Genomic DNA, 23,637 nt, shown 5'->3' on the forward strand with positions numbered 1-23,637 from the left:
TTTCCTCCTGTTACCACAGATTTTGAACTTGGTGGCTCCGGGGTGGCTGAAGCCAAGACTGCCACCAATGGGAAACTGGCTGATGAGACCCTCTGTGCGAATGAGGAGAAGATCACAGAGGGCACCTCTCTGAGCTGGCTCCCAAAATTTCCAGTCTCTCCTTAAGGGCCACCAGGATGCCCCAGGCACAGCTGTGGGCAGGGACAAGGTGGATTTTCCCCCTGCACTGGGGTGGTTCCCTGAGTGTGCCAGGAAGCAGCTCCTGGGAAGAGGCCAGAGAGGGGCGAGGGAGGGGCTGCGCTGGCAGCTGGAGCAGGAGCACAGCTCAGAGCCCCTGGGGCTGTGCCGGGCATGGGGGGAGTGTGTCTGGGGAGAGTGGGGTGCCCATGGGGGAATGTGTGAGCGCTGCCTCGGGGTGCTGGGAGCAGCAGGCTAGGCCAGGAAGCGAGCAGGGCAGCCGTGGGCTGGGCAGAGGGTGCAGGGTGCAGGCAGGGCTGTTGGATGGGCAGAGGGGCTGTGCCAGTGCTCCAGGGAGCCAGGAATGGCCCTGGCTGTCTGCACTTGTGGATTGAGGAGTTCTGCTGGGAGGATGAGGGCAATGGTGAAGGCAGCACCTTGTCCAGGGCAGCTTGTGTGGCTGAGTGAATCTGTGTGTGCCTGTGTGTGTGTCTGTGTATGTGTCTCTGTGTCTCTCTCTGTCTGTGTCTCTTTGTGTGTGTGTGTGTCTGTGTCTGTGTCTGTGTTCGAGTCTCTGTGTGTCTGAGCAGTCTCTGGAATACACACTCAGCTTCAGGGTTGATCCTGCAAACAGGAAAGCAACAGGCACATCCAGGGTGTTGGGAAGGAGACCCTGGCTCTTGTGCCATCCCAGACCTGGCTCCAGCAGCTGGGTGGGAGCAATCCCCAGGGCTGAGCTGCTGCAGATCTTCTGCCAGGAGCCTGGGGCCTCTGACAACACCTTAGGGAAAATCTCTGTTCTTCCTCCACAGCCATGGCTTCACAGGAGGACACACAGGAGGGGGATGCAAAGGCACAGCTGCTGGCAGAGGCATTCCAGAAGGAAGGAATGGATGCTGGATACTGGCTGCCCAAAGCTTCACAGATCCTGGGAATCAAGTGCAGAGAAGCCCTGCAACATCTGGACTACGAAGACTACCTAAAAATGGAGTGCGAAGTACGGCACCCCTGGGAGAAAAAGGCACTCCAGAAACTCCTGAAAATAACAGATGATAAAATGACCACTAAAGGGGTGCAGAAGAAGCACTTGGAGAAGACAAAGCAGAAAAAGGAAGAGGCCAAAAAAGCCCTGAAGGATCTGACAGAAATGCTCAAGAGGCGCAGGCACAGCCAGGATGCTCTGAGAGAGAAAGCAGAGACTCTGTGGCGAGCCATGGAGATTCCCAAAGAGTTCTGGCCACAGCCAAAGAAACCCTTGGCAGATATGCTGGAGAGCATCCAGAAGCAGCTGGAGCAGCAGGAGCTGTCAGCAGGCAGAGGGGAGAACATCCCTGACACGGAGGTGCTGAAGCGGGCGTCAGGGGGACTGGCCCTGCAGGGCATCTACAGAACCAGCAGACCTGAAGATGTGCTGGCAAAGCGAGAGCAGCTCCTCAGGGTTCCAGAGGGATTCCAGCTGGCCAGTCCGGAGCAAGGATCGCTGCTTGAGAGGAAGGAGTTCTCCTCCTCTGCAGCAGAATCCACTTTCAGCAAGTCCATGGAGCAGCTGGGCTTCAGCATGAGCGTTTCTGCCAAATTCTCATTCTGGGGGATTAATCTGGGTGTGGGTGTAGATCACAGCAGCTCCTTGCAGTCACAGGACACCCACCAGTCCCACTCTGAGCAGAGCTACTTCTGCACCACCAAGTACCAGTACATCCCTCTGGCCTCCTGCTACTTCCAAAGGCATCAGCTTCGCCTCTCGGATGCGGCTCTGCGGGAGCTGCAAGACATGGAGCAGCAGCGTTTGAGCTTCTGTTGGGAGGAAGACAACCCCACCTTGGTGAAGATGTGTGAGAGCTTCTTCAGCAGGTTTGGGTCCCACATAAACCAGGGTCCCCTCCACTTTGGGGGGATATTCTGGTGGAAGGCGTCCACAGAAGGATTCCGAGCCGAGCAGCGGGAAGAAATGAAGCGACAAACGACTGAAGCACTGAACAGCTTTGTTGGAGCCAGCTGGGGTCGCTTCAGGGCCAGTGTAGAAGGGTCCCTGGATGTTTCTAAACCCAGCGCACTGGCCTCTGTCCAAGGAAGAGCCAGAGAGAGTTCCCATACAGCAATTCAGGTCTCCATGGTCCACACAGGGGGCCCAGCAGACACAGCTTCCCTTCCTCAGTGGAAAACAGGGCTCATATCTGATAACACAACGTGGTGCGTTATCGACCGTGGCTTTGAGCTGATCCCAGTGTGGGACATCATCCTGTGCAATCACTGCAGGGATTTTAAGTCTGCTGGTCAGATGAGCAGAGCCCTCAGGGCTGCATACAAAGCACTGACGAATCAGAGCGTCGGCACCATTTTTGGAGAGGAACTGGGCAGTGCAGTGCAAGAGGCCAGAGATTTCATGGGGATTGTGAAGACCTGGGAGGTGACGAAAGGGGATGAAGAGAAGCTGCTCATGCTGATGGAGCTAAAAGATGATTTGAGTGCTAAAACCAAGAACTCCAGTGTGTGGATCAACGTGTGCCTGTCGGACAAAGCCCTGCAGGAGTTCCTGGTGAACACCGTGCGGAGCTGCCAGGAGTCACCTCCAGAAAACACCACCTCTATCAAGGTAATGCTGAGGAGTCTTCTGAATCCTCATATCTACTCTGTCAAGGACTTCCCTAAGGCTTCCTCTATTATGCAATGGATCTTCCAGACTGAGCACCTGCTTCCCAGACCGCCAAAAGTCTCTGAGCTTCAGGAGCTCATCCAAACACTGCAGCAAATGAAGGAGCACATCCATGCTGTCACCTATGCACCAGGAAGCACTGCTTCTGACGTTCATGAAGCAAAGATAGAAGCCACCCTGACCAGCAGCCTCGCCATTTATTCCTTACTGCAGTCTCTCCAGGAACAGGCTCAGAAGGACATGGAACTCTTGGTGCTCTTGATTGTGACCAGCACAGGGTACCAGGTGGAAAGCAGCACTTTTCAGCACCTCCTTGGACACCCAGAAATTCAGTACATGGCCAAGGAAATGGAAGCGGCACACGAGGAGTACGTGAACCTGAAGGAGCAAGATGCCAGCAGAGCTGAGGCCTTCCTCCTGCTGACGGGTCTGACTGTGACACCTGAAAGTCAAGAGTTGTCCATTGAGCAGAAGAGGGAGCGTTTAGTTTTCATGGAAGATCACATGAAAGGCTTGTGGTCCTCACGGATAAAGAATCTCCTCCAAAAGCACAGTGGAGGTGAGAACTGGGAGAGGCTGGAACAGGATTTGGATTCCTTGATCAGTGGGTGCTTGGATGACAAATGGGATGAAGAGAGGATGCAGAACATACTTAGAGACCTGGAAGACACTTTTCCAACACCTGAGGACCCCAGTCAATCCCAATCTAAGTCAGATAGCAGCAAATCCAAAGCAAATGAAGCCATTGCAAACCAGGAGTTCCTCCTGTTGCTCAAGCGCCTTGGACTGGAAAGTCACTATCCAAGGAAAATGGGGATGGGAGATTTCCGCACCATCTGTAAGATATCCCTGCAGGACAGCCAGCCCAGCCAGGACACAGAACTGCCATCTTACTTCTTGCAAAAGCTGTTAACTGTGGATTACCGGGTGAGGTGCCTGACTTGCTGGGAAGACAGCAACCCAAAACTTGCAGCCCTGCCACAAACTACAGCAAAAGAGCACCAACAGTCAGACTCCTTTGAAGAGTTTTTTGACAATCTGACAGAACCAGCCCCTGAACATGAAAGCATCGACAGCCATGTGCACCCCATGGACCTGCAGATGGCCATCTTCCATTGTGCTGATGACTTCCTGAGACAAACCCTTGCAACCAAGCTGGCGTTCTGCCAACTGGCAGTGCCTCTGCTGCTGCCCAACCCAAGCACTTCACACATCGAGTTCCCGCTCTACGCCCTCAGCCATATACAAAGGAGCTGGAAAGAAGTGGAGAAGTCAGGAGAGCAGGCCAGAACAAAGAGTTACAACAACAAACTCATCTTTCAGGCACAGACACCCATCGTGTCCTTCATCCGCATTGGCAGCTCAGCCTCCTCTTCCAAGTCCCAGCTCCTGAACGCTCTGCTGAGCAAACGCAAACACGACACTTTCTTCCACCGCCACTGCAGAGGCAGCACCAGAGAGCGTTTGCTGATGGAAGGGCTGGTGGAGATTGCCTGGTACTGCCCTCGTGGAAGCCCCGAGGACAACTTTGAGCGCTGCGTGGCTTTCTGTAACCTGCATGGAGATGCCAGGGATCACGGAGCACAGCTGCAGTTCCTGCAGGAGATATCTGCTGTCAACGTGGCTCTCGTATCTGAGTTGGACCACATGGACAGCAGGGGGAAAAAGCTTCTGCAGGACCTGTGGCAGTCACAAAGCCCTTTGGTTTGTCTTCTCACGGAACAAGAGAATGTTGCAGCTGGACAAGCCAGCAAAAACATAAAAATAGGGATCAAGAACAGAAACGAAGCAGAACTGATGGACCAGCTGACCAAAACTATCAGTGATCTCCTGGAAGGGTCTAATGCAGGTTTCAGCCTGGAGGCCTGCGTGGACAAAGCTCGCCAGTATGGATTCGTAGTGGATGCAGATCAACCCGAGTGTGTGACAGCCAAAGCAAAGGCAAAGGAGCTGGTGGAGCGTCTGAAGAAAGAGAAGCTGTCTGAGATCAAGTCACAGCTGCTGCCGCTTCAAGGAAAACTGTGGTACCAGTGGTGCCAAAAGGACAAAGAACTCACTCGCTTGCAGGAGAAGAGGAACAAGAGCATTGAGCATCATCGAAGCCAAATTGAAAATGAGAAGAAAGCAATAAGAGAAAAGCAACTGAAGCAAGCTTTCCCTCTCAACCCACTGATGAAATCATTCCTTGGCTTCCTCCAGGCTCAGCCAGCAGACACCAAGAAATACTTCCTGCAGTGGATGAAGGTCTTTATGGATGAGCTGTCTTGTGGTCACCTTGAAGAACTGAGGAGAGATTATCATGAGTTATGGTCTGAAATCCTGATGAAAAAGAAAAGTGAAAAAAAATCCAGGGTGAATGATGAGCTGCTGGGTCGCTTGGATTCCCTCTCTGATGAAATCAACGATTCATCCATTGGCCTGGAGCACCTTCTGAGAGAGGTAGGGCAGATTTATGAAGCTCTACAATTCATAAACTCCTCGAATGAGAGTTTTGTCAAGCTGCCAGAAATTGCAGCAGATCTGATGGTTTCCGGGTATCCCGTAGAGCTGATGGATGGGGACGCTTCTTACCTGCCCTTGCGCTGGGTGGGAGCAATCTTTGACAGCTTAATTGAGAGGCTAGGGGACAAACGAGTGTTTGTGCTCTCCGTGCTCGGCATCCAGAGCACAGGCAAGTCCACCCTGCTGAATGCCATGTTTGGCCTGCAGTTCAACGTCAGCGCAGGGAGATGCACCCGCGGAGCCTTCATGCAGCTCATCCCGGTGGGCGAGGAGCTGCAGCAAGACTTGGGCTTTGATTTTGTGCTGGTGGTTGACACAGAAGGACTCCGTGCCATTGAGATGGCCAACAAACAGTCCCTGAACCATGACAACGAGCTGGCCACCTTTGTCATTGGTGTTGGCAACGTCACTGTGATCAATATCTTTGGAGAAAATCCATCAGAAATGCAAGATGTTCTCCAGATCGCTGTGCAGGCTTTCCTGAGGATGAAGAAAGTCAATCTTTCCCCAAGCTGCCTCTTTGTCCACCAAAACGTGGGAGAAGCAACTGCCAAGGAGCAGAACATGGAAGGACAAAGGCGTTTGCAGGAAAAGCTGGATGAAATGACCGTGGTAGCTGCTCAGCAGGAATTCTGTGACATCTCCTCCTTCAGCGATGTCATTGCCTTTGATGTGAACACCCACATTCACTACTTTGCTCACCTGTGGGAAGGAAACCCCCCAATGGCACCACCCAACCCCACCTACAGCCAGAACGTCCAGCAACTCAAGAGCAAAATCCTCCAGGCTGCTAAGAAGCAGTCACAGCGCAGCATTTTGAGGTTCTCGAGTCTGAAAGATCGTATTGGTGACCTCTGGAATGCTTTGCTGAATGAAAACTTTGTTTTCAGCTTCAAGAATTCCCTGGAGATTGCTGTGTACAGGAAACTGGAAAGTGCCTTTAGTCAGTGGACATGGAGGTTGAGGAGTCACATCTCAGATGTGCAGATGAGATTAGAAAATAAAATTCGGAATGGGGACTTGCAGAGTGTCACCAGAGAACACCTTGAAGGTCTGGTGCGAGAGACAATTGATGCCATTGAGAAAGAAGTGGAAAAGTATTTCAGGGAAGACAGAGACCGTGAGACACTGGTCCAATGGAAATCAGGCACAGAGCTGAAGCTGAACGAACTAAAGGAGACTCTTCTTGATGAAACCAAAAAGAAATGTGAGAATCTTATTGAGCTACAGAAAGAGCAGAGGAAACTGGATGCGAGGAAGTTGCAATATGAAGATGAGCTCCTGAGAAGGAGTCGGGAGCTGGCTGTGAGTCTGAAGGGGAAAAGCCTCACTGAGAGAGAACTGGAGGACAACTTTACTCTTGTCTGGAACAAGTGGATTGCTGAAGTCTCCCGTGATGCTCGTCCTCGGGAACGGGTGGATATTGATGTAGAAATTGAAGATGTCCTTCTTGAGCACTTTAAGGAGCCGGGTATCCATGCACAGATTATGTCATTTCCCAAAGGCAGAGGATTTTCCTTTGATCCAGAGAAACACATAATGAAGAAAAAGTATTTAGGCTATTTCTCAGATCCCAGGAGGCTTTCCAATGCTGATGTGATCAACTTTCAGCACATCACAGACAACATCATAGCGTGTGTGAAGACAAACATTGCTAAGAAAGAACAAGAGAAACGGGATTACAGTCGAAATTTTATTCATGAAATACTCAATGAAGTACAGAAAGGTGTGAACTCTGTCCCTAGCAAGGCAAAATGTACTTTTAACAGAGAGTATAGGAGAGATTTGTCTCTGTATCTGTGCAAAATAGCAGCAGAAAGGTTTAAAGCCATGCACGAAGCATTCCAAAAGGCAAATGACCCAGTCGTGTACCTGAGCAGCAAGAGAGAAGATTTCTTCCAATGTTTCCAGATTTCCTGCCAAGGAGCCACTTCTGTCACAACTTTTGCTGTTTTCCTTTGTGACAAGATTGAACCAGCTCTTTGCCATGCAGTCTATGAGAGGACGGCTAAAGACATTGCTGAGGACATGCAAGGCCAATTCCCAGATTTCCAGGGCAGCAGAGCCAATCTGGAAGTTTGCATCCTGAGATACCTGGCAGAACAGGAAAATTTTGAATATTTCAAGCAGTACCTTACATCTCCAAAACAGTTTTTTGAGAGTTATATTGAGACACAAGTTAGGAATTACTGTTTAGATGGGAGTAGGAGGCTGGGGATGTTTTTAGATTCCTCCCTTAATCTTCTCTATCGAAACATCCTGTCAGCTGTTTCTTTATCAACCCAAATTGTCAAAGACAGAAAAGAAAGAGAAGACAAAGTCTCTCTTTGGCTGGATGAATTTTGCAGGCAACTGTCAGAGGTGATCAACTTGCCCAGAAGTGACCTGAAGGGCATCGAGCACCAGGAGGTCGCAGACATTGAGTTCCTGAGCAGGGCCATGACAGAAGCTCTGGCTGCCCTGCGGGAAAGGCTGATGAAAGAATTGGCGGTTGCTGACCTGAGCTTGTTTTCAAGGCAGCCTCACACCATCCTGGCAGAGCATTTTTCAGGGTGCTGGGAGCAGTGTCCCTTTTGTGGGGCTGTCTGCACAAACACCATGTGGAATCATGATGGAGACCATCAACTGGTCTTCCATCGCCCACAAGCTTTGAAGGGATGGAGGTGGTTTGGGACAGACCAGCTGGCCATTGATATTTGTTCCAGTGATGTTGCAAGTGATGGCTCATTCAGAGTTCGTGACAATGAAGAGATCCCCTATAAGAGATACCGGGATGCAGGACCCCCGTATTCCACTTGGAACATTCTTCCTGATTCATCCATGCAGGCGTACTGGAAATGGTTTGTGTCTCATTTCAGGACACAGTTGGAAGCTTTGTACAATGGGAAATTTCACGGTAGAGGAGAAATCCCTGAGGCCTGGCGGAGAATGACGAAGCAGGAAGCACTGGCTGAGCTGGAGAAGCGTTAGGCCCTATCCTTAGGGAGGAAGAACCACAACAGTTTTGCAGTTTAGGAGAACTTTGTACCAGGTTCTCCACAAAAGCTGTTACAATGATGACACTCTCAAAACATATTCACATAATGACATCTAAATTTTCTCAAGTTTGCTGAAATAAGGCAAGTTACTGTGGCCATTACTCAGCAATGCCTCACTTCCTGAGAGAGCCAAATTTCTCTTGCCTTCTTGCCTGGTCTTTTTAAAGCACATTGTGAACCTAGAATCAGAAGTTCTAGGTTCATTAGCAATGGAATTTTGTGCTGAGTTTCAGTACCAGGGAGATCCACAATCAAATGTTAGTCCCCATCATCCTGTGTACAGAAACTCAAGCTTCTGGTGCAATTGTACTAGCCCATTGCCCTCTTAGGGTGAAATTGCTGACCTAGATGAGTCCCCACAGCAATTGCCAAAAAGATATTAGCTCATTTGTAGAGATAGAGCCTGGCAAGGCATTCCCTCAAAAATGAAATGTGGCCCACGTAGCATTGCACAGCTCAGTGTAATAGCAGCTAATGTTAAGAAAAAGCCATCAAGAGAAGACATAGAGAAAAAAGATTTACCCATCATTTTGAAGAAAACTGTAACAGCCATTTCAAACCCTAGAGCCTTGCAAAATGAGTCACATCAGCTTTATTTCCACCTCAACTTCCCTCAGGTGAGGCATTAAAACAATTAAATTAATCGAGGTGCTGGCTGAGGAAAGAAGTCCATACTACTTCCACTGCAATCAGTAACATGATGACAGATGTTAGTGCTGTCAAACATGCAACCTCACAGGACAGAGCCACCATGGATTTTCCTTTACTGGCACATAAACATAGTTGTGAAGATTTTGAAGAACTGTGTTGTATGACCTTGTTTGACCATTCAATGTTGTCCATCCACAAACAACTTCAAAAACTGACAGATTTTACAAATCAAAATGTGAGACAAGAAATGCTAACTTAGAAATGCCATAGAATAAGACAGATACTTCTAAAAGAGAAATAGAGCTGGAAAAATAGTTTTGAAAGGTGGCTTGCAAATAAGCTTAGATACTTTGGAGAAACAGATATATAAAAAATATATTGTAAGAGAACCCATAAGGGGTAGTTTTAAATAATTTGCTTTAAGGCATCTGCAGCATAGTGTAGCAAAAAACTAGTAAGCCAGGAAAGACTTATAATGCTTTGTAATTAAGACATAGTCAGCTTCTAATTGTGATGGTGTGTATTGAAACACCTGTATTGTGTCACCTTTCATATGAGACTGAAAAATAGAATGAAAAGTTTTAAAAACGCCTCTCAGTTGCCCCATCTCTGGGTCAGAAAATCCAACACCCCAAAGGCAGTTTTCCTGCAGCAAGGAGCTGTCCTGCTCAGAGAAAGGGCTGCAGGGCCTGAGGCCAGCTCCACACTGGGCTGCTTGGCTTTTGGGCATCATCCTTCCCTCCCTCATTGCAGCCTCCTGGATCAACTGAGGCCGTTCTCCCAGCAGGAGCTGCTGTGCCTCTGCTCTCAGGAAAGCAGTGACACGACTGCCCCGGGTCTCAGGCAATGCTTTCACTCCCTGTCTCAGGGGTGCTGTGTCTCTGTCCAGGGCAGCCGCTCCTGCTCAGGTGCCTGGGGCTGCTGCCCTTCCCTGCAGCCCTCAGCCCCAGCAGGAGCTGCTCCTGCCCTTGGCCTGGCTGCTGAGCAAAAGCCTTTGGAATGCCCCACGTGGAGAATGCTGTCTACCAGCACCCTCTGCAGCAGCCCTCGGGGCAGTGCTGGTGCTGCCCAGGCAGGCTGGTGGCACCGGGGCCGTGCTCTGGAGAAGGTGGCACCAGCTGGCTCTGCCCCAGGAGCTGTGGGGGCTTTGGCTGTGCAGGGGCTGCAACCCTGCTGGCAATGGGAGGGCCGAGCTCTCCTGGAGAGCTGCTGAAGGGCTGCTTCAGCCTCATCCGCTGCTAATAAAGGACTTGATTTGGCCTGCTCTGTATCTCTGTGTTCAGGGCAGCCACAGGTGGGGGTGACTCGAGCTCTGTGTGCTGTAGACAGGCAGGGGACAGGGGGTGGCACTGGGGGAGGGGGTGTGACACCGTAAGTTCTGCTCCATTCAGGGTCTCTGCTCCACTGTTGTGTCTTAATACCGCGAGATGTTTGGGGGCGGAGTGCAGGACTCTGTCTGGGATGTGAGGGGCTAGTTTATGGCCGCTTTTTTTTGACTCAGCGGTTGAGGATCGTGGTCATGAATGCTACAGACAGCATTTGGCTCTTGTAGGGACATTGCTACAGTTTAGCTTTCCTCCCTGAGTCTGCCTGCCTCCACTGCTCAGCCCGCTGCTCCAGGGATCCTCCCATTTGCCCCATCTTAGGTGTGAAAAATACATATTATAAGATTGGTTCTTTGCAAATATTAAAATGAATACAATATGTGTTATAGTTGGAAAGTTATACTATATTAACCTCTTTCAAGTAGTGCTGTATTAATCTCTTTTAAGTAGTGTAGTAAATATAGTTTTTAAGCTATAGCATAACACCAAAATATAAACTATATGACATAAGATACTTTTTGCACTAACTCAGAAATTACAAAAGATAACGAAGAAATTCTTCACATTATCCTATCTAGATAAAAATAACAACAACAGACACCAAAATCCCAAGTGAAGAATTATTACCTTCTTATCGAGAAAACTCAAACTTCAAAAAACCAAGAAAGTGAATTTACAAGATGGGGCAGGGGGAGAGCTAAAATTAAACAAAAACACCTTAATTGAAAAGAAAGTTTGATTCATTTATAATATATATGAATATGCAATAAACTGTTACTTTTAAAGAGTAATTCTTTATTAGCAAAGTGCGCCTTTTAACAAAATACCAAACACCCAGATATCCGTAATTCTTTACTTTTGTCTCTTACTGCCTTTTATTATCCTAATTTTTATTGTCTTAATTTTTATTGTCCTAATTTTTGTTGTCTTAATTTTTATTGCTATTTTCATTACCAATAAACTTTTTAAATTTTAACAACTAGCGTTTTTCATATTAGGAAAGACAGGCACCCGCTGCCCACACCACACATGACCATTGCCCATATTTTCCCTTTGCCTGAGGTCCCACCACCACCTCCGGAGGTTTCCGAGCCCACTCCAAGCGCCCTTGAGGCTGCCGGGGCACCATTGTGGCCCCTCTGCCTCGCTGGGAGCCAGCAGCGCCTCCTGGAGCTGTGGAGGCGTCACTGCAGCCTTGACATGAGCCAACAGTGCTCCGTGTTGGTTGTGAGTGTAACTACACCAAAGGGAAATTGCTTGATGGGTGAGAAAAGGCTGGTTTTCATTGTTGGTTTTTTGTTCCTGTTTGTTGTTGTTGTTTATTATCAACGACTTACAGAAGGGATGTGACTACAGTTGGGCTAAAAACAATTACTCAGATAAACATCTGCCGGGGTCGGCTGTTACTTGTCTCTGCCCCAGCACGGAAAAAGGCGGTTCTGGGCAGGCTGTGCTTTCGAAGAAGGAGTCTGGACTCTTGCTTTTCGGGCTTCAGTTGAGTTTATTGTTCCTTATCTACAAAGTTTTTCTGTCTGTCCAGCCGAGGTCTGATCAGCAAGACAGCCAAGGGCACTCTCTCCCGCCCACGGAGTGGTTGTCTCTTTTATAGTAAAAACTACATAGTAGATATTTACCTTTAATTTCCAATACTTTTTGCCCTTGTTGGCAAGTGCACTTTCACTATGAACCAATCCACACATGCCAACATCATCCTGAACATGGATGCCAAGGAGAAGAAAGAAGAAGAACAGGGCACTCCCAAATTCCTCCATCTTGGGACTCCTGACCCCCATGTACAGAATTCCAAACCCCCCTGTGCAAGGTTCAAAACACCCCTGTACAGTGCTCCAAAGTTTTTCCCTTCACCCTGTGATTCCTACTACTGTGCTACTTAAACTTTTGTGACCTGTAATTCTTTATATAAGGTTGGCAATTTGCTCCATGAATTAAGATCGAATTTCCAGGTGTCTTTGGCTTCCTGCCAGGGTCTCCGAGCCCCTGCCAGGGCTTTGAGACATCCAGGGCATCCAGAGAGATGTCCTGGGTTCCGACAAACATCAGCCTCAAAGGCTGTCAGATTTTGAAGAAGTAAACAGACATAGCTCAAAGTAGTCACAAGTTTCTTCATTACAAGCAATAGATAACATTCTAATCCAATGGAAAGTTGCCACAAAGTTTATTTTGTTTTTCTAACCTATCACCTTTCCTTAATTCTGCTGCCCTGTGGATACTTTTATCCAATGGGCTACTATTACACACTCACAGTTATACTTCTCTTTAAAACAGCTAAACTCTTAGCTTACTCGATACAATTACATTACTACACTATAAAACCCTTCACCATCTGACCCAATACAGTTTCTCACTTACTTAAGGCACATTCTTACTTACAACTATAGAAAAACAAGTTTATAATTTTTCTGTTTAATGTCTGTGTCCTTTTATTTTTACATCAAGCCAAGCTTCTTCCAAGGCTGCAAATCAAACCCTTCAGTATCTGTGGATGTTTCCATCTTTCCATTTCCTACAGCTGTTTTTGTTTGTCTTGTTATATCTATATCTATCTATATCATCTATATCTATCTATATATCCCCTAGTAAAGAACATGTATTCCTTTTCCCATATCGTTGCCTAGAAACCCAAAAATTTCAACATTGTAATAATTTGGAGGGATGGGTTCATCTTTCCATTCCAGGAAGGTTCTCACCTTCCTTGGCAGACATCTCTCTGTTTAACCAGGAGACTCCCATCTTTCCAGCTTCAATACAACACTCTCCTATAGCTCAGGCTCAATAAAATCTTTCAGGCTTTCACCCCCACCGATAACACCATGGCATCTTTAAGTACTACACCACCATCCTTCTGCTGTACTGGATGATGGTACTGTGAGAAATAAACTGACATACAATATGCTCTCCCATTTTCCTTCCCAGTGACAAAACAACATTAATTATAGTAAGGCATTATATATGAAAGTACCATTCTTTGGTTATTTTTCTTTATGCATAGATTGGCTACCAATGGTTGCAGTATTTAACCAATTATTTTCTTGCCAAGGAATCTCCACTCACCCCCTTTCACCAGCATTTCAATATACAGCCCAAAGAGAAGCACTTTAGAATTCTCCCTTCAACAGACTGACCTGATCCCATGATACAAAACTACAACAGTAAAATTTATCACTCACACACCACAGAGCTTTAAACAAGGCACCTGTGTAAGCTCTCTACACAACAACCAGCACAACTTTCAGCACCTCAGGAGTGAGACTACTGCAACCCACAATCTGCCTTCCCTTTACTCTTCCTTTTAATCCAATCCTATGAGGATTTTCCACCATGATTTAGGACAAGTGCACCCTTCATTCTGTTTAGTAATGCTGTAAAATCCCAGGGGCCTTGCCCTGAACTCACCAGATCCAGAGAATGGAGGATCTCCCCAAAAAAAGCCATTGTTGAGTGCTGGAGTCCTCTCAGCCCTGTGAAACCATGGAGTGTCAGAAGCACTGTCCCATCTGGGTCACCAAAAACTGTCACCAAAATAAACCCTCTAAATCCAGTGTGTATTAAGAAGCAGCATCCCTTTATTGCAGTGCTGGGTGCAGGGGGATAACCCCACCTGAAGTGCCTGCCTGGCTCAGGGGGTTACAGGTGTTTATTAACCTGAAGTATCCATAATCATTACATAGGTGATTATAGAAGATTCCAGGATCTTCTTGTATGTTTGGGGTTTTTTATTTTGCCTTGGTGTGTTCTTGGGGCTCTTTAGGGTCCCCTGGCAGTGTTCCATATGTGGTGGTTTTTTGCCCAGGTTATGTAAAGCCGCCAAAGGTATTTCTGAACCAAATGCATTGAGCTGGTTTGACTTGTTCCAGAGCTCTCAGCATTCCACCACTGTTACGTAACTTGCCATTAGCCCTGACTTCAACAGAAATTATTTAGAAGAAGATTGGACATAAGGAGGAAATTCTTCCTGGAAAGGGTGCTCAGGCCTTGGCAGGGGTTGCCCAGGGAGGTTTGGAGTCCCCATCCCTGGAGGTGTCCTAGGAAGGACTGGATGTGGGACTCAGCGCTCTGGGCTGGTGACAAGGTGGGAATTGGTCATGGTTTGGACTTGGTCTCAGAAGTCTTTTCCAACATAAGTAATTCTGTAATTCTGTGATTCTGTATTTGCAGTGCAAGTGCCCTCATTTAGTTGCTGATACATTTAGAAAAAACACTTTTTGTTATCTTTCCCAGCAGTGCCAAGACCAAGCTTTTGCCTTGCTAATTTTCTCTCCACATGACCTAACGAGATCCTCGCACTTCTCCCGAGCTCCCTGCCCTTTCTTCCAAAAGTCCTGTTCCCCTGAGTTCCAAGCTCCCTGTTCAGCCAGGCTGGTCTCCTCCCCCTCTGGCTCATCTTCTGATGGGTAGCTCCTGTGCCTTTAAATTTTCCTTCTTAAAGCACATCCAGCCCTCCTGAACCCCTCTGAAGCGTTGCACTTCAACAGGTTCCTGAGAGTGACTTGCGTTTTCGGGGTCTGGATTAAACTTGTTAAAAGGAGCTAAGAAAGAAAGGTGAGGGACAAGTCTTCGTTTGGACATACAACACCTATCCATGACTTTGAAGAGGATCCAGAAAACACCTGGAAGAGTGGCGGGCACAAGGCTAAATATGGGGGGAAAGGGGTGGATCTGATGGAGAAGGGCCAATGGGAACAGGGAAAAGTGGTGCAGGGGAGGGGCAGCAAACTAGAAGAACCAATGGGATGATGGGGCGGAGCACTGCAGCAAACTGGGGCCAATAAAGATTGAGAAAGGGGAGAACATTCTAGGGGATATACGTAGATGGTAAACAGGGGGCTGGGCTGGGGTGGAAAAACTGGGAGAACCAATGAAACTTGAAGTATTAACATGTCTCTGCAGAGGCCCATGAGAGGGAGGCTCTTCTCACCCTAACTTCAGGGGAGTTTCTCCTCGATGTTTTTTCTGCCCCTCAAGAATGCAAGTGTTATAGCCTCAGAGGCAGACTTTTGAGCCTCCACACTCCTCAATTATTAATGAGTATTTCCCAAGGGACTCTCTGAATTATATCCCAAACAAGACAAAGCCTATCCCCTGGAAGTTGAAGGTTTTGTTGAAGTCCCTCTTTATTTCATTGAGAATTGAAAATTTCAATCAATTAATGGTCACTGTGCCCAGTGTGAAAAAATGTGTATTTTATGATTGGCTTTTCGCATATATTCAAATGAGTATTATATGTGTTATGTTAGAAAGTTATGCTGTATCAATTTTCTTAAGTAGCTTGTTAAATATAGTTTTAGGTTATAACATAATGTTAAAAATAGAAACTATGCTATGTAAGATACTTTTTTTAAAGTGAGGAATGAGGTACTCTCACTGAGATAGCAGCCACAGAACACCTGAATCCTTCAGAGAAAAATAATTTATTGCTCCCTTATCAGAAGAAACTAACTTCTTCCTGCCTTGCTCAGCCCTGGAGATGCCATCAGGATTAAGAGGAAGAAGCTGACACTGACCAGACAGAATCCTTTGTTTGAATGGAGTTTATGCATCATGTATGAGGTGTATCAATATGCAACAGGCTATTGCTTTTAAGGGTTAATCCACTGTTGACAGGTGTCCTTTTTCAGGCTTATTTTGCCCAGAAAAAGGTACCCGGACTGTCTGTTACTCTTTGTTTTGATTGTCTCATATTGTCCTAATCGTAATTGTCCAAACCCTTATTACTCTAGTTTTATTACTATTTTTTGTAACCATTTTATTACTATTAAACTTCTAAAATTATAAAAACAAGTGATTGGCATTTTTCACAATGGGCTTCCCCTGATTCTTACCCACAGGCACTCCACCTTATCGAGTGTCCAAGGCCAGGCTGGACAGGGCTTGGAGCCCCCTGGGATGGTGGAAGTTGTCCCTGCCCATGCAGGGGTGGGATGAGATGAGCTTTCAGGTCCCTTTTCACTCCAGCCATTCTATCAATTGATGATTCAGTGACATTCAGGAGGTGCAAACACAGGATCACCTTCCTGCCTCCCCCAGAGCTGCCAACATCCCTGCCCAGGCAGGGCTGGAATCCATCCCTCACCTTCGGGTACCTCGATTTCCACAGCAGGATTCCTGCAGTGCTCCTGCAGCCCTGGGGCTGGCACCAGGAGGGTGGGAGCATTCCCGAGAGGGTGGGAGCAGCTCCGGGAAGGTGGGAGCATTCCCGGGAAGGTGGGAACAGCCCCGGAGAGGTGGTAGCAACTTGGGGAAAGTGGAAGATGCTCCAGGAAGGTGGGAGCATTGCCGGGAGAGTGGGAGCAGCCCCGGGAAGGTGGGAGCAGTCCCATGAAGGTGGGAGCAGCCCCGGAAAGCTGGGAGCATTCCTGAGAGGGTGGGAGCAGCCCCGGGAAGGTGGGAGCATTCCCGGGAAGGTGGAAACAGCCCTGAAAAGGTGGGAGCAGCCCCGGGAAAGTGGGAGCATTCCTGAGAGGGTGGGAGCATTCCCGGGAAGGTGAGACCAGCCTCGGGAAGGTGGGAGCATTCCCGAGAGGGTGGGAGCAGCCCCGGGAAGGTGGGAGCAACTCGGGGAAAGTGAGAGAAGCTCCGGGAAGGTGGGAGCATTCCCGGGAGAGTAGGAGCAGCTCCGGGAAAGGGGAGCATTCCCGAGAGGGTGGGAACAGCCCTGGAAAAGTGGGAGCATTCCTGAGAGGGTGGGAGCAGCCCCGGGAAGGTGGTAGCAACCCGGGGAAAGTGGGAGAAGCTCCGGGAAGGTGGGAGCAGCCTCGAGAGGGTGGGAGCAGCTCAGGAAGGTGGGAGCATTCCCGAGAGGCTGGGAGCAGCCCCGGGAAGGTGGAAACAGCCCTGGAAAGGTGGGAGCATTCCTGAGAGGGTGGGAGCAGCCCCGGGAAGGTGGCCTTCGCCTCCCGGGAAGGTGGGAGCATTCCCGAGAGGGTGGGAGAATTCCCGACAGGGTGGGAGCAGCCCCGGGAAGGTGGGAGCAGTCCCATGAAGGTGGGAAGAGCCCCGGGAAGGTGGGAGCATTCCTGACAAGGTGGGAGCAGCCCTGGGAAAGTGGGAGAAGCTCCGGGAAGGTGGGAGCATTCCTGAGAGGGTGGGAACAGTCCCGGGAAGATGGGAGCAGTCCCATGAAGGTGGGAACAGCCCCGGAAAGGTGGGACCATTCCCAAGAGGTGAGAGCAACCCCGGGAAGGTGAGAGCATTCCCGGGAAGGTGGAAACAGCCCCGGAAAGGTGGGAGCATTCCCGAGAAGGTGGGAGCATTCCCGGGAGAGTGGGAGCATCCCGACAGGGTGGGAACAGCCCCGGGAAGGGGGGAGCAGCCCCAGGAAAGTGGGAACAGCCCCGGAAAGGTGGCCTTCGCCTCCCGGGAAGGTGGGAGCAGCTCCGGGAAGGTGGGAGCAGCCCCGGGAAGGTGGGAGCAGCCCCGGGAAGGTGGGAGCATTCCCGAGAGGGTGGGAACAGCCCCGGGAAAGTGGGAGAAGCTCCGGGAAGGTGGGAGCATTCCCGGGAAGGTGGAAACAGCCCTGGAAAAGTGGGAACATTCCTGAGAGGGTGGGAGCAGCCCCGGGAAGGTGGCCTTCGCCTCCCGAGAAAGTGGGAGCATTCCCGGGAAGGTGGGAGCATTCCCGGGAGAGTGGGAGCATTCCCGGGAAGGCGAGACCAGCCTCAGGAAGGTGGGAGCAGCCCGCGCCGCCGGCGCCCGGTGCGCTGCCGAAACCTATTGTCAGTCGCAATCCCTTAATTCCATTACACCTACCGCAACAATCCTCTTAGGGGAAGCTGTGGAGAGGCTGAGAAAGGAGGAGGCATCGCTTAAATACACCTAGGCTTTATCCCTGGGGGGAAGAGCACGGCCCAAGGTAGGGGAGAGGCTGCTCAGGGCTCTTGGGCTCTGCTCAGGGCTGGCTGAGTCCTTAAATTAGAAATATAGCTAGCAGAGATCATATAGTGTGATTAGAGTTTAACAAGAAAATCAGTCGGTATCAGGTGGGGATAACTGAAATAAAGTTGGGAGTGACAGGTGATATATGAAGTGTTCTAAGAGTGCAGGGGCATGAATACCACTGGCTTTTAAGAATGAGAGGAGGTTTGGAGTGTGAGCAGCAAGTCAAGGAGCCCTGCCAGCTTGACACGGGTGAAGAGTTTACCGTGAGGAAGACATCTTACTTCCTCCCCAGAAGCCAAACGACCCAATTAAAGAGGAAAACTGAGCAGCCATAATGGATATCCAGCTGATTATAATAAGAAGCATAATGATTATGTATGATGCATCCTTAGAAACGTTTTATATAAAACCTTTTCTGTATAAATAGAGAGCAGGAGTCTGCAACTCCTCACACGTGGCTTTGGAAAGGATTCCACATGTGTCCGGTGCTGTAATAAATACAGTTTATTAAGTCTTTTATTAATAATAATACTATTAATTAATAACTAATAATAATAGTATTTATCATATTTATTACTGTTTATTTATTACTTCTTTTAACTTTAATTAGTTGAGGAGTCATCTGTCCGTGCTTCACTGGCCACCAGCCTGCAGCCTCCTCCACTGCTCTTGGGACAGCGTCACCCACACCCTGTCACTGCTGTCACCTGGGTCACTCGTGCTGCTCCCCCACAGCCTGCAGAGCTGCTGCAGGGCTGGAGCCAGGCTGGCAGAGCTGGGGGGGGCTCACCTGGAGAGGAGAAGGATCCAGGGAGAGCTCAGAGCCCCTGGCAGGGCCTGGAGGGGCTCCAGGAGAGCTGCAGAGGGACTGGGGACAAGGCTGGAGGGACAGGAGCCAGGGAATGGCTCCCAGTGCCAGAGGGCAGGGCTGGGTGGGAGATTGGGAATGAGGAATTGTTCCCTGGCAGGGTGGGCAGGGCTGGCACAGCTGGGGCTGCCCCTGGATCCCTGGCAGTGCCCAAGGCCAGGCTGGACAGGGCTTGGAGCACCTGGGACAGTGGAAGGTGTCCCCAGCCATGGAATGAGATGCTCTTGAGCATCCCTCCCCACCCAAATCACTCTGGCACTTACTGAATCCATCTCTGCCCACTGCCCTCCAGCCCATTCCCTGCTCCACCTTTTCCTCTTCACCACGTTCAGCAGAAAGAAAAGACAAACACCAGTAAAAGGTGTGGAAAATTTTATTCTTTACTGAACTTTATTAGTTTTCCGTTTGGCTTAAACACAATAAATATTTCAGCAGTAGCATTGAACAGACTGGAATTCACACCCACTGCAGTACCTGAACCCCCAGACTCCGGACTCTGGGAAAACCTTTGGGGCCCCCTGGGATCACAGCACCTCACTGGGGGCCACTGCCAGCACCAGTGTCCCCTCCAGCCCAGGGGACAGGAGCAGGGCCGTGTCCCTGCTGGCAGGGAGGGATGGGGACAGATTTTGAGGTCCCCAACCAGCTCTGACCAAACGGGCTCTGCAGGTGCTGCGGGCTGAGGCAATTGGCACCTTGGAGGGTGAGCAGGGAGTTACCCCAAGAACTTCTGCTCCTGGGGCAGGGATGGCCCAGCCACTTCCTTGGAGACCAGCCGGGGGCTTCTCCAGCCAGGTCTGGCCACACCTGGATGGGCCAGAGGATCTTTTCCACAAACAAGGAGGTCAGCATAGCTCCCACTGTCACCATGGAATCACTGGGGTTGGAAAAGCCCTCTGAGCCCACCTCTGAGCCATTCCCAGCACAGCCAAGGCCAAAGTGCTGTTCCATGTCCCCAGGTGCCACATCCTCATAGGTTTTAATTCCCTCCAAGGATGGGGACTCCACCCCTGCCCTGCACAGCTGTGCCAGGGATGGACAGCCCTTTCCATGAAGGAATTGTTCCCAAAATCCAACCTGAGCCTCCCCCTGGCACAGCTTGAGGCCATTTCCCCTTGTCCTGTCCTTGTCCCACCAAGAGCAGCCTCTGTGTCACCTCAGCCACTGCTTTGACACAGCTCAGAGGTAGAGGTGGGCAAAACCAGAAGGAGCCAAGGCTGGGTTCCCAAAAGCATCCATTCCCTGGGGACTTTCCCGCTCTGTCAGAAGCAGGCATGGATGCTCTCAGGGAAGAGTTTAGGGCCCTCACTGAAGCTGAGATCAAACCAGCTCTGACTCCCAGCTGCAGAACCTTGACAGGCCAGGAGGTGACACCTCTGTTTAAGGAGCTTAAAGATGTTCCCAGAGCCTCTGGAGCTCCCACTTCCAGCACGCTGCTCCTGGCTCTGGCAAAGCCTTGGGGCAGGGGGACATGAGGAGAGGCAGCTGCCAAACCCCACCATGACCAACCAGAGGCTCCAGGAGAGCTGGAGAGAGCCTGGAGGGACAGGACACAGGGAATGGCTCCCAGTGCCAGAGGGCAGGGCTGGATGGGAGATTGGCAATGAGGAATTGTTCCCTGGCAGGGTGGGCAGGCCCTGGCACAGCTGGGGCTGCCCCTGGATCCCTGGAAGGGTCCCAGGCTTGGAGCAACCTATCCCTGGGAGAAGAGACAACACAGATCAGCTGTGGGGCACCAGGCAGGAGGAGCTGAGGAGCCAGGACCTGCCCTCTCCATCCCCATGGGAAGGACAGAGCCCAGCCAGTGACCACCAGCACAGAACATCCCCCTCAGGGGCTGGTACCCAGGAACACTTTTAATTCTTAACACCTGAACCCATGGTGGGCAACAGAAGGGTTGGTTCTCAGCTGCCACACAGGGTTTGGTCTCTTTGTTTCTATTCCCCTCTCAGAATCCAGGAGCAGAAATCACTGGATTTTTAAGAGCCAAAGGAGAAGCCCCCTCCCCAGCAGTGGGATGGGCTCTGCTCCGTCCCTGTCCCCACCAGGTACCAGCCAGCCCAAACCCAGCGCTGATTTAAGGAGATTTTTTCTACTTTCAAGGTGCAATAAATTAAGGCACCAAAGAGCCAGAACTCCCCCAAGACAAAGCCTGTGCAGAGGAAGCAGTTCCAGTTTCGGAGAGGGATGTTCTTCCTACACACCAAGACTCAAGCTCAGACAACTCCTCCCAGCCTCAGCAGCATCCCAGTCCTCAGGGGCCAGTGATGCTCATGGGATGAGACAGGACAAGGCAAGTGCCAGGTTTGGGAGCCCAGAGTTCAGCTGGAAGCCTGAGGGAACAGCTCAGTTCTTCCCTGCTTGGGCAAACACAAAACTAGACAGAAAATCATCCAACATACACATTTTTCAGCGTTGCCAGCCCAGCTCTGCTATCTGAACAAGTCCCAAAGGGAGCTGTGTCCCAGCTGAAGATTCGCTCCAATTCCTGTGCGAGCAGGATTTAAATTTATTTTATCTCCATAATTCTATTTCATTAAATAGCAGGAGTCAAAAACTCAGGTGCAGCCCAAGTAATTTGTCCATGGAGGGTTTCTTTTTTTTTTTTTTTTTTGCTGTACAACATCAGTAAAATGGATTGGAGGAAGCTACTTTATTAAATAAACTCCAAAACCCATTGGACCCCTCTCCCAGCCCCGCCGCAGCCGTAGGGACACGTGAGATCCAGAGCCTCCCACGAGGGATGGCAGCCCTGGGAAGGGCCCAGTTTGCTCCTCACAGGCCAGGGGCTGACCAGGGGTGACCAAGACTGACCAAAGGCTGACCAGGGGCTGCCCAAGCAACCCGTGAACTCACGAGCTCAACCTCAGGGCTTCCAGTCTTGGCATGACAGTGATTCCAATTTCCAAAAGAAAAAGCATTAAATAGCAGTTACACGTTGAAGGCTTCCCAGAGCAGGAAGAGGCTTCCCCTGCAGAAGGAAATTGCTCTGACCGAGCTGTCAGGTGCCCCACGTTGCACAACAATCAGTGTCTGAAGGAATTTGTTCCCATGGTAGTTCCACCTGCACGATCGGCTGTGCTTGTTCTCTTCCGGATGCAGCCTTTCCAGAGCCTGGGTTTAAGCTACACTCTTCATTCAAGCACAGGTCTTCATTGAATCAAGCCAACAGGAAAGAAAATCAGCATTCGGTCTTCACCACCCCACTCGAAGTCAATTAAAAAATAAAAACGAATTAAAAAATAAAATCAACGCAAACGCATCTTTGACAAGTGGACAGTAAACAAAGAGGTGCCTGGAGACACGCGGGTGCTGGGGACAAAGAGAGGGAGATCTGAAAAGTTCCCACTCCTGGGAGCATCCTGAAGGTGCACACATGACCAACAAGGGCCTTCAGGTGCTTCTCCCAGTGGTGGAATTGCAGTTGGGAAGGGCCAGGCTGTTCCTGGCTGTGAAAAGGGGCTCAGGCAGCAGGAAAGGACCCAGGGAGCCAACCCATGACAGCAAATCCATGATGGCAGGAATGGGGAGAGCTTGGCTCTCTAGCCTCAGCCACCTTCCATGGCCCAGACCCCATTCCCAGACTGGGAACACACACGGACACGTTGAGATGTGGTCCCAGGTACCACACAACATGCAGAAGCCACATTCCCACTCCTATGGGAAACTGAGCCCTGATTTTCCAAGCCTCCCATTTAGGATTGAACTACAAGCTTTGAGTGTCTTGTCTTTTTTTTCCCCCAATAAAAAAAAAAAAAAAAAAAAAAAAAAAAGAAAAAGAAAAAGACAACAAAGGTGCTAGCAAGTGTTTGCCCAAAAGCAGGAAGGCAGGACAGAATGTGGAAGAACTGTCGCCATCTGCTCCCAAAGTACCAGCCCAGCACGGGGGCTGTCCAGACAGCAGCACTGGGGACAGCCAGAACTATCCCCCACCACCAGGATGTCCCCCTGCCCTCGGAGGAATCAGCTGCGTTGGTTTTGGTGTCAGGCCAAGGTGCTTTGCTCAGGTAAAGCCTCTGCATCCCCAAGCAGCTTTCCCTGAGCAAGGGCCGGAGTCAGAGGCTTCTCTGGGAACATTCAGCTGGTCTAAGGTACAGTAACAGCGACCTGAAAGGCTCCTCCTCCTCCAGCTCCACCCAAAACCCGAAGCTTGCAGGGATGGAAGAGCAGCAGGAGCCGCCCCGGCCCGGCCCCGCCCCGGCTGCAGCGGATCCCGCGTGTCCTTGGCTCTGTCCAGAGGATACTTTGATCTGTGGTGATGGCTGAAGTATTTACAGGTATTTGCAGCAGGTATTTACAGTCCTTCTGCAGCCCGCAGGCCGATTTTCTCCTCCTCTGCTCCCAGTCAGTCCGGAGTGGGTTTCCGTAGGGAGAAGGGCCGGATGTTGAAGTGCCTGCTCAGCTGGCTCACCTGGGGACAGGCAAACATGGCACTGGGTTATCCTGGATCCTGGGGGGGTTATCCCGGCTCCCAGGCACGAGCAGCAGAGCAGGCAGAGCCCCAGACCTGCTCCCTGTTCCCACCAA

General features: G+C 50.0%; 2 protein-coding genes across 5 annotated transcripts in view; one reads left to right on the plus strand and one right to left on the minus strand.

Annotated features, from left to right (window-relative positions):
• The window catches only part of LOC135295748 (interferon-induced very large GTPase 1-like), a 30,241-nt gene extending 15,214 nt beyond the window's left edge, over positions 1-15,027 (plus strand). For all 3 annotated transcript variants that reach the window (XM_064411427.1, XM_064411428.1, XM_064411429.1), the window contains one exon: positions 990-15,027. In XM_064411427.1, coding sequence (XP_064267497.1) covers positions 992-8,302 — 7,311 coding nt within the window. In that variant the 5' untranslated portion in view covers positions 990-991 and the 3' untranslated portion in view covers positions 8,303-15,027. The remainder of the gene's footprint in view (positions 1-989) is intronic.
• A 4,440-nt stretch (positions 15,028-19,467) lies between these two features.
• Positions 19,468-23,637, minus strand: part of SELENOI (selenoprotein I) — a 32,001-nt gene continuing 27,831 nt past the window's right edge. Inside the window, exon 10 of one of the 2 annotated variants that reach the window (XM_064411455.1) lies at positions 19,468-23,521. In XM_064411455.1, the coding sequence (XP_064267525.1) occupies positions 23,405-23,521 (117 nt within the window). In that variant the 3' untranslated portion in view covers positions 19,468-23,404. The remainder of the gene's footprint in view (positions 23,522-23,637) is intronic. The other variant, XM_064411456.1, reaches the window with a different exon arrangement.

Source organism: Passer domesticus, chromosome 3, assembly GCF_036417665.1.
Source record: "Passer domesticus isolate bPasDom1 chromosome 3, bPasDom1.hap1, whole genome shotgun sequence".
In the NCBI taxonomy this organism is placed as follows: Eukaryota; Metazoa; Chordata; class Aves; order Passeriformes; family Passeridae; genus Passer; species Passer domesticus.